Source organism: Phalaenopsis equestris, unplaced genomic scaffold, assembly GCF_001263595.1.
Source record: "Phalaenopsis equestris unplaced genomic scaffold, ASM126359v1 Scaffold001078, whole genome shotgun sequence".
NCBI classification, from domain to species: domain Eukaryota; kingdom Viridiplantae; phylum Streptophyta; class Magnoliopsida; order Asparagales; family Orchidaceae; genus Phalaenopsis; species Phalaenopsis equestris.
In genome coordinates this window covers 183,625-193,954 of record NW_018165517.1, presented here as the reverse complement: position 1 = coordinate 193,954, position 10,330 = coordinate 183,625, and the positions used below count along the sequence as shown (strand labels likewise).

Here is a 10,330-nt window from a genome sequence, read left to right as displayed (position 1 = left end):
CCTATATAAAAGCCTTTCGCTTATTTCTTTTTTATTCTTTGTCTATGTCTTGTGGTATTTCCTTTATATTTGATTCCTCTCTTATTTGAATCTTTTATAATGATCTAGGAGAAAGATTTATATGAATCAAACAAATATACAGTGACATATAAATAGACAATCAGGCGGCTCCGAGCTCCCTTCAAAAGAACCAAAAAAAACCGCATCTCGTAGATTTGTCTTTGATAACCACAAACTTGAAATCTAGAGCATTTGCTTGTAGCATTAAATAGTTGTTGAAAGATTTGTTTACATAAAATTTTCTTATTCTTATTGCAGCCATCACTATCAATGAGAAAGAAAATTTTGAACTTCAATATGTACATCCAAAAAGAGTCGACGTAGACCTGGAGGAAACTCAGAGGAAGTAGAAAGGCAAAAGTATCGAGGACAACCAAGGATTATCAGCACGAAACAAATCACACCCACCTAAAAAGAATGGATGGCCGACCGGCCAGCCGAGCAGGGAGGAGGGCCCAAACAACAAGCACTCAGTCACACTCACAAGAGTCATAACCCTTGCTTATCGATGGACTAAAAAGCAAATCGGAACAGTACATAATGTAATCTTGGGCCAGCCTATACTTATAAATATAGGGGGCCTCCATATTAGAGGGGAGGGGTGGAGACTTTTTCTGATTATTGCAGGCGTGCTATTGCTTTCTCTCTCTCTATCTAATGCACTATTCCTTTGGTGTGTACATAAATATAGGGGGCCTCCATATTAGAGGGGAGGGGCGGAGGCTTTTTCCACTATTCCTTTGGTGTGTATGCTGTCCAGATGCAAATCCAACACATATTCATTAATTTTATTTGTATAGATTGCTCTTATTTATAGAAGGTGAATCATAATTTACACAAACCTCAAATGATTTTTTGTCTATCATATTCATAATCTCGTGTGGGCAGGGGTCTTATCCTGTTATTTTTTTTTGCGGCATGAGCATGTAATATTTTATATTGCCATACTAAAATTTCAATGCCAACACTACTTACATAATACGCACTCTTCAGCGCTACAAAAAAAACAGGAAGCACGACAGAACATCTCAACGAGAATCCAATCACCTTCCTTCCCCTGTAACGAGCTGAGAGAACACCATACTCGTCGATATCTCGGACTCTTTCGGCGAACTCGAGGCCGTGACCACCTCTTCCTCGCCCACATTCTCCGCCTCATCCGACGGATCCCTCCTCACCGATTCCGCCACCGCAATCTGCGACTCATTGACGATCCCGCTATCCTCAAACGGCTCCCTACTTAACTGCGTTACCTGCAACTGCAACGCGTACTCCAAATTCCACAGCACATCACCAATGCTCGGCCTATCCCTGCCGTATTCCGCCAAGCAATTGGCCGCCGTCTCCCCAAATTTCCTCAGAGAATTTTCGTTCATCTTCCCCGCCAATCGCTGATCCACAATCTTTTCAAGCTGCCCCTTTTTCAGCCAATGAAGCGCCAACTCGGCGAGATTGACATGGTCGACAATGGGTGGCCGCGCGCAAAGCACTTCGAATAGGACTACGCCGAATGAGTAAATGTCGGATTTTTCGGTGAGTTTCATGATCTTGAAGTACTCGGGGTCGATGTAGCCGAATGTCCCCTTCACAATGGTGCTGACATGGGTCTCCCCAAAGGATGGTCCCAGCAGAGAGAGCCCAAAGTCGGAAAGTTTGGCGATGAAGTTCTCGCCTAGGAGGATGTTGGTGGACTTCAAATCGCGGTGGATTATGCTCTGAGAGTATCCGGTGTGAAGGTAGTGAAGCCCTCTCGCCGCACAGATACAGATCTCCAGTCTCTGTTTCCAGGACAAACAGGGAAGATCTGAGTCGTAGAGGTAGCTCCTTAGAGTTCCTTTTTCCAGGTATTCGTAGACCAGTATCATCTCTGAATTCTCCTCACAGTAGCCGATGAGGGAGACGAGGTGCCGGTGACGGATTCTGGAGAGGAAGACGATCTCTGTTCGGAACTCGGGATATCCCTGTCTTGAACCAGGAACCGCGCGCTTTACGGCGACTTCGGTGCCGTCGTAGAGGACTCCTCTGTACACTTTCCCGAACCCACCAGCGCCGATTAACTGTTTCTCATCGAAATTGTTCGTCGCGAACATGACTTCCGCAAAACATATTTGGAGACCAAGATTGAATCGCGGGGAAGCAGAGCTGTTCTGTGTTTGATGGGTCGTGGACTCGCTCCGTGCGCTTACAACCCCGTGGTTGTAGTGCGACCATGACGTCGTATGCTTGATGTCCTTCTGTTCCTCAGCCTGATTTTGTAGTTGCTGCCGCCGCCGCCGCCGCCGCCGCCGCCGCCGCCAGCTGCCGCGACGGCGTAAGCATAATAGAAGAGCGAAAAGCAGAACAGCGAGAGTAACAATACCGCCGATAATGGAAAGGAGTAAAATTGAGAACAAATGCTTGCCGGCGTGGCTTCTTCTGTCGCTATCAGAGAGACCGAACTCTCCGGCGAGACTGAGATGCGAATTGCTCAGCTTCATGATCTCTAATCCGTTCAGCAAAGCATTAGGCGGTTCGCTGTTGGCCGCCGGCTCGATACTAACGTTCAGAGGACCTGACACTGGTGCGTCGGCGATGAAATCATAATAGAATGGAATCATTGTCCTCCAGTTCGTCATACTTCCAGGTTCAAGATTCTTACGAGCGAATGAATCACCGATGTAAACTTGGAAATAGAAATTAGAAGGATTTGGAAACCAGCAATTGCAAAAATGCATCCGAACAAGGTATTGGAATCCCGGAGGCACGTCGAAGCTCCAGGTAAGGTTGAAGAGGGAGTTCGCCATGCCGGTGGAGTTGTTCAGCGTGCGCGCTGTACTGTAGACCATTTCAGGGGCGATTGATCGAGTTAGGCCGGCGGCTGTCGGATACTCGATTCTACCGGTTGTGCTGCTTTCGACGGAGAAGCTCTTATCAAATAAGTAGCGATAATCGTCGGTCTCCCATGTTCTCCAAAGCGTGTCGTTCGCCGGAGTTATGAGTTGGCCGCCGATGTTGACGCGGTAGAGAGTCTCCGTCGCCTGAGGGGAAAAGTTGTCATCTTGAGAGATACCGGAAGTCGTTATGTAAATAGGCCGGCTTGCGTTGATGAGATTGGGAGGGGATAAGATGAGCTCGAGGGCGTTGATAAAGGCGAGGTTATTTGGGGCAGGGGAGAAAGTGAGGAGAAGAGTTGATGTATCGATCCATAAAAAGAACTCTTTTATGTCCGACTTGGAAGGGAAAGGCGAGAAGGAGGAGAGGAGGAGGTAACGTTTCATGGCGGAGACAGTGAATTGGGCTTTGGAGGTGGAGTTGAAGGGGAAGAAGTGGAGGCGGAGGATGTAGAAAGCGTTGGGGTCGACTTCGAAGCTGTAAGAGGAAGGGGAAGTGAAGAGGCGGGCGGTGGTGTAGAGGGGGGACACAGCGGAAGCTGAAAAGGAGTCTGTTTTGGAGTTGGAGGAGGAGAGGAGGAATTCGCCGTCAGGGGTGAAGGTGCGCGGGGGAGTGTCGCTGGTGAAGTTGACGTTGGAGGAAGATCCGCAAGAGAGGAAGATGGGGCTGAAGGAGGGGGATGAGAAAGGGAGGATGAGGAGGAGTAAGGTGATGGCGACCAGAGGTTCGGCAGCCATGGAAGAGGTTGGGAAGGAGAGTGGATGTGGAATTGGACGGCACTGAGATGGAAGATAAAGGTGTCTACGTCTGGTCTAATGATCTGATGATGATGTCAAATATTATCCTTTATTACTGGCCAATAATCTTTTCACAATCATATTTATTTAACATCAAAGTGTTTGAGGATATATAATTGTTTAAATTTATTTAGCTCAAACTTTAATGAGAATATTCTAACCCAAAATTTATTTCTAATTAATTTAAGAAGATGGGGGACAGAGTCCGCGGACTACCAAGTCATCGAAAATCATCCGCGGACTTTGAAAGCAGACGTCAAGGAATATGTTCGGCCGTGGAAATTTCTCTCACAAAGAATATATATATATATGGGACCCCAACGGACAAACTAATTCATATGAGATAAAAATTATTGTATACATAAACTGTATGCAGAGATGCATGTAGTATTTGATTTTGACCTTAAAACACGGTTATCTACGGTCATGATGTACTTTGGTGGGCCTCACTTTAAATTTTTTTTAAAAAAAAAATTTTGATTGCATCCTGACTGTAGATCACCGTGATCTACGGTCAGGATCGGACACCGCATGCATCTCTGCATGCGGTGTATGTATGCAATAATTTTTCATATGAGAGAGCCAAACTTGTAGAATGTCGTTTAAATAGAATCAATGACAAGGATTTCCCTTGCGCCATCTCGACATGAAAAAAATATTATATTCAGATTCAGGATGTGAGGACAACGGCCGGGATGCAACGAGAAGGGCGGAAGTCTAATCCCCGCCCTCCGTCGGTGCATTTGGGCAGTTGTCCGCACATCCGGACATCCGAATGTAATAAGTTTTCCTCGGCATGGGTCAAGGTAAAAAGCTGGAAGAATATGAAGAAGAGTCGAATGAGCCCGGTTCCAAATCCTACAACAGGGAGAGCTAAGAAAGAGCAAAGTGGCTTAAGGAAGATGAGCAGTCAAAGGATCTATTTTGCAGCACTATGATGATCAATTTCTTGCAATTTAATACAATTTAGTAGCCATGAGCACTGATTTTGTCTCTACTAAGTCAATTCCATTTTTTTTAATACAACCTTCAGATGACATAATCTTGTTTTGAGTTTAAAAGCCTATATTGTCAAACAACTCTGATTGCAACATATTTATGCCAATTTCGCTAAGTAGTTTTGCTATATATATGCTTTTATTTTTGTTGAAAGTTTTTGTGGTGGTAAGCAGTCAATTGTATACTTACCGTTTTGGTTGTGTTTGCGCCTCTTATTGGAGAAATGGTTCCATGTGGTGATTGCACGTTCGGAGGGCATATTAGATGGGTGGTCATGCGATACACGACAATGTCAGACCGATGTCCGAACGTGTTGTTAGCCTTACATAATAATTTTCCCACTTATTGACTTTTGAATGGCTATAAAGACGATTTACGTGTACAATCGATAAAAATAGGTTGTGTTTATAGTAGCCTTTTTTTTAAATTTTTTTTAAACTTGTTAGAAAACTGAAATTGAGCGACTAATTGTAGCAAATAACTAAATAACTAAAAAATGAGAGAAAATGTATAAATATGTTAATTGGAGGGTGAGAATATATTAAGGGGTTTATACATACATACCATTCAATTCCTATGTATTTACATATTGAACATGTAAAGTTTACTTTTTTACATTTATATGACCCAAATTTTAAATATCACTATTAATATCACTATTAAAGTTTGGGCCGTTTAATGTAAAAATTTTAAAAATTAGGTGTTAGTTAAGTAAATACATAGGAATTGGGTGTCTTAAGGATTTCCCTTGCGCCATCTCGACATGAAAAAAATATTATATTCAGATTCAGGATGTGAGGACAACGGCCGGGATGCAACGAGAAGGGCGGAAGTCTAATCCCCGCCCTCCGTCGGTGCATTTGGGCAGTTGTCCGCACATCCGGACATCCGAATGTAATAAGTTTTCCTCGGCATGGGTCAAGGTAAAAAGCTGGAAGAATATGAAGAAGAGTCGAATGAGCCCGGTTCCAAATCCTACAACAGGGAGAGCTAAGAAAGAGCAAAGTGGCTTAAGGAAGATGAGCAGTCAAAGGATCTATTTTGCAGCACTATGATGATCAATTTCTTGCAATTTAATACAATTTAGTAGCCATGAGCACTGATTTTGTCTCTACTAAGTCAATTCCATTTTTTTTAATACAACCTTCAGATGACATAATCTTGTTTTGAGTTTAAAAGCCTATATTGTCAAACAACTCTGATTGCAACATATTTATGCCAATTTCGCTAAGTAGTTTTGCTATATATATACTTTTATTTTTGTTGAAAGTTTTTGTGGTGGTAAGCAGTCAACTGTATACTTACCGTTTTGGTTGTGTTTGCGCCTCTTATTGGAGAAATGGTTACATGTGGTGATTGCACGTTCAGAGGGCATATTAGATGGGTGGTCATGCGATACACGACAATGTCGGACTGAAGTCCGAACGTGTAGTTAGCCTTACATAATAATTTTCTCACTTATTGACTTTTGAATGGTTATAAAGATGATTTACATGTACAATCGATAAAAATAGGTTGTGTTTATAGTAGCCTTTTTTTTTTAATTTTTTTTAAATTTGTTAGAAAAATGAAATTGAGCGATTAATTGTAGCAAATAACTAAATAACTAAAAAATGACAGAAAATGTATAAATATGTTAATTGGAGAATGAGAATATATTAAGGGGTTTATACATACATACCATTCAATTCCTATGTATTTACATATTGAACATGTAAAGTTTACTTTTGCCTGAACCAGCCAGCAAGCCAACCAACCAGCAGAACACCATCCCATCATAAAACATACCACATGACCACTCTCCTACGAACATGATCTCTCAAACCTCACAATATACTAAACCTACAACACAAGACTCCACCTCCTTTGTATGGGCCAGCAAGATTCCTCACTGACGCCAAGTCATGTCACTCAAATTCTTAGCCTTCTAACATTAGGGCACATGGACACTTGTTCCCCCTCCCCAAAGCACTCAAAAAATTATGGGAAGAAAATAGACATACAAGACAAAATTTCACTCCAACAGGACAGAGAGAAAATATTAAGCTTGCTTAATGGCACAAAGATGTGTAGAACAGCTTGAAATCAACTACAACCAGACATTCAACCCAGTTGACAAGTTTCCTACCATACGAATGTTTTTAGCATTAGCAGCATCCAAAAAATGGAAGGTACAACAACTTTATTTATCAAATGTCTTTCTTCATTAGAAATTAGAAGATACAAAATACATGGCACAACCGCTCCGATTCAAAGACGTCATACATCCGGACTTTCTATGCAAGCAGAGCAAAACCATCTACTGCCTTAAATGGGCCCCATGATAATGGTATTCCATCTTCTTCCAACATCTTTTAGTTTACACTTCACATTAAGCATTGCAGACCACTCCCTACTCATATACAACAAACACATAGTCATAATATTTCTACTAAAATTCGTCGATGACATAATAAAAACAGGAAATTTGCCCATTATCATCAAATTTTTTCTTACAAAACAAAACACTCAATTTGCAATCAAACAACTAAGAACAGTTTCCCAATTCTTAGGCCCTCAAGTGCACCACACCACCAAAGGTTTTTTCGTAGAATAGAGCAAATATCTACTTCATATACTCACCCAAACCGACATGCTCAACTCCAAACGTATTCTATCCCCTCTTCACCCAAATCCACAAGTGTCAACAATTCACTAAAAGACCTACAAAAAATTTAGACAAACCATAGGTTCTTTACGGTACGTCATGGTAACAAGGCTAGGTATATCACTCACCATCAACCATCTCAGTCAGTACATGCACGCTCCTCAACCACACCACCACCAGCTCCTCAAGAGATTGCTGAGATGTCTCAATGGCACAAGACATTTCAGCATGCCCATTGTCGCTAGAGACCTGCAACTACAAGCAGACACAAATGTTGATTTGGCCACCAATAAAGAAGACAGACATTCATTCACAGACTTTTGCATCTTTCTTGGCCCTAACCTAGTCTCATGGTCAACAAAAAAACAACCATCCAGCGCTCACACCTCCACCGAAGCATAATACGGAGTTATGGTCTCAGTAACAACTAACATTCTCGGGCTTCAATATCTACTACGTGAGATGATAGAAACTCAACTCCCACCACTCCTCTATTCAGTGACATCACTTCGACAATCACTCTAACACATAACCCAGTTTTCCATCAGGAATGAAACACATTGAAGTGGACTACTACATCAGAGGCCACTTACAACAAACTGAAATCTTTCTCAATCACATTATGTTCCAAGACCAAATAACATACATATTTACCAAATCCCTTCCATCAACCCGCACCACACTCTACTGTCCAAACTGGCCCTTTAAGCCAATGGGTCTCAGTTTGAGGGGGGATAAAACGGGATAACCAACCTGGTCGCCACAGTTAGCATAATGTGGCATACCAGTGAAGCATAGCTCACCTCCACTATCATTTTCCAACATGCATCTTCACTCTAAATTCCCGTCTTTTCTACTGAAGCACAAGGTCGTTCCATCTTTGGGGATTCACTAATAAGAAGGGACAACAAAAGCTAGGTTTGAATATGGGTGGAAGAAAGGGAAAGAAGATTGTGACGTAAAGAGACCGAGAAGTCGGTAAAAAGGCAATATGTACTTAGCTTGATTTTTGGGCCTCAGTTTTGTCCTCTTTCAGAAGGAATATTTTTAAAACTACATAAAAATCTTAACACATTATTATAATAAAAGTTCAGCTCATTCTACTTCAAAATAAGCAATTTTGGTGATTAAAAAGGGATAATTTAGTGAGAATTTAATTATGGGGCATTTAAATACAAGACACCCAATTCCTATGTATTTACTTAACTAACACCTAATTTTTAAAAATTTTACATTATATTCTGTGTTTTATGAGGGGGTGGTGTTTGGTTGGTTGGTTGGTTGGTTGGTTTAGGTATGTTTGTTTGGGTAGTTTGTGTTTGGTTTGATGTTTTATGGGAAGAGGACTGTCGTTGTGGGAGTGGATGTTGTTGTGAGGTGGGGGGTTTGGATGAGAGGGGGGTGGGTGTGATATGAGAATTGTGTTTCAATGAAAGTGATATGTATGGAATGAATGAGTTTTTTGTTATGAAATTCCCAACATTTGTATCCTTTGTATTGGGAGTGATACCTAGAAAAGAACATTGTTGGGCTTTTAGTTCAAATTTTTTGTGCATTTGAGGTTGTTGCCAAGGATAACATACACAATTGAAGGTGTGCAGATGATTGTTTTTTGGTTTAGTTTGAGAGTAATTAATAAGCTGATTTTTTTTTGGTTGTGTAGAGAGAAGAAGATTTATTAGATAAATAGCAGTTAAAACGACATCTAGCCAGCATTGTTATGATAAGGGGATATGATTGAGAAATGTTCTTGTTGTCTCAATGATGTGTCTATGTTTCTTTTTGATTAGGCCATTTTGCTCTGGTGTGTAAGGGTAGAAAATTTGATGTTTAATTTTATTTTGTTGGGGGAATGCTCTAAGGTGGTGTGAAGTGAATTCTCCCCTCTTTCAGTTCAGAGAATTTTAGTTTTCTTATTAAAGTGACTACAGGGGAATTTGTGTAAGTTAATAAAGTGATGGGATGTTTCTGATTTGCTAAACATTGGAAATATCCATCAGAAACTAGAATGAGCATCAATAAACGATATATAATATTTGTAATCATTTGTGGAGGGAAGCGAAAAAGGGTCCTATACATTTGAATGTGTAAGTTCTAGCAGATTATAACTAGAATTGCTTTTTGGAAAAACTAATATATGACTCGTGTTTTATAAACAGTAATAACATGGTGACTTATAGTTTGTTAGACTGATGTTGGTGTGTGAGCTTGATTGTTGTTGAAGAATTCTATAATGGGGGTGCCCCTGTCGCCGATATTAGTTTGGTTGAGATGTGGAGCTGGTGAGGTACATGCCCAGTTTAGCTGAACCTAAAAGAAGTCTTCCGTGTGATTCAATCTTATATATAAAAATTGAAATCATTTAAGTATAGAATATATTTATTGTCTTGTGCTAGTTTTTGAATTGATATGAGGCTATGAGAGAGATGTGATATGTGATGAAGTGATGGTAGATATAGCTTACTGCTTGGGGTAGGAAGGATGGTTGAGCCTGTGTGAGAGATGTTGGAAGCCCGTTCATCACCTACTATGACTTGTTCATTGCCTTGATAAAGTTTGAGGGAGGTTATCTAGATGTGGGTAAGGAGTGTAGTGGCTCCAACATCTAGTATTCATGAGTTGTGAGAGGGAATTGGTGGAGGCAGTGAGGGCTATATGTGAAGGTTGGCTGTTGGGTTTGTATTGCAGGTTGGCCCTGTGTCAACAATTTGCTGCGCAATGACCTGGTTTTAGGCATATTTAACATGTTATGGATTGTTTGTTCTTAATGTTGTAATAGTGGTATTTGGTTTGGTTGTTGGAATGTTTTGGACCAGGTTTGTAGTTATTCATTGTTGGTTTTGTGTGGTGCTGGTAACATGTTATGGATTGTTTGTTCTTAATGTTGTAATTGTGGTATTTGGTTTGGTTGTTGGAATGCTTTGGACCAGGTTTGTAGTTATTTCATTGTTGGTTT

General features: G+C 41.0%; 1 protein-coding gene across 1 annotated transcript; it reads right to left on the bottom strand.

The window, feature by feature from the left end:
- Positions 1-981: 981 nt before the first annotated feature.
- On the bottom strand, positions 982-3,767 carry LOC110032996 (receptor-like protein kinase HERK 1). Its single transcript, XM_020736815.1, has one exon. The coding sequence runs from the start codon at positions 3,666-3,668 to the stop codon at positions 1,104-1,106; it is 2,565 nt and encodes an 854-aa protein (XP_020592474.1). The 5' UTR covers positions 3,669-3,767; the 3' UTR covers positions 982-1,103.
- Positions 3,768-10,330: the final 6,563 nt, after the last annotated feature.

Coding starts and splice junctions, on each gene's coding strand:
- LOC110032996 (XM_020736815.1), bottom strand. CDS start 3,668: ATGGCTGCCGAACCTCTGGTCGCCATCACCTTACTCCTCCTCATCCTC.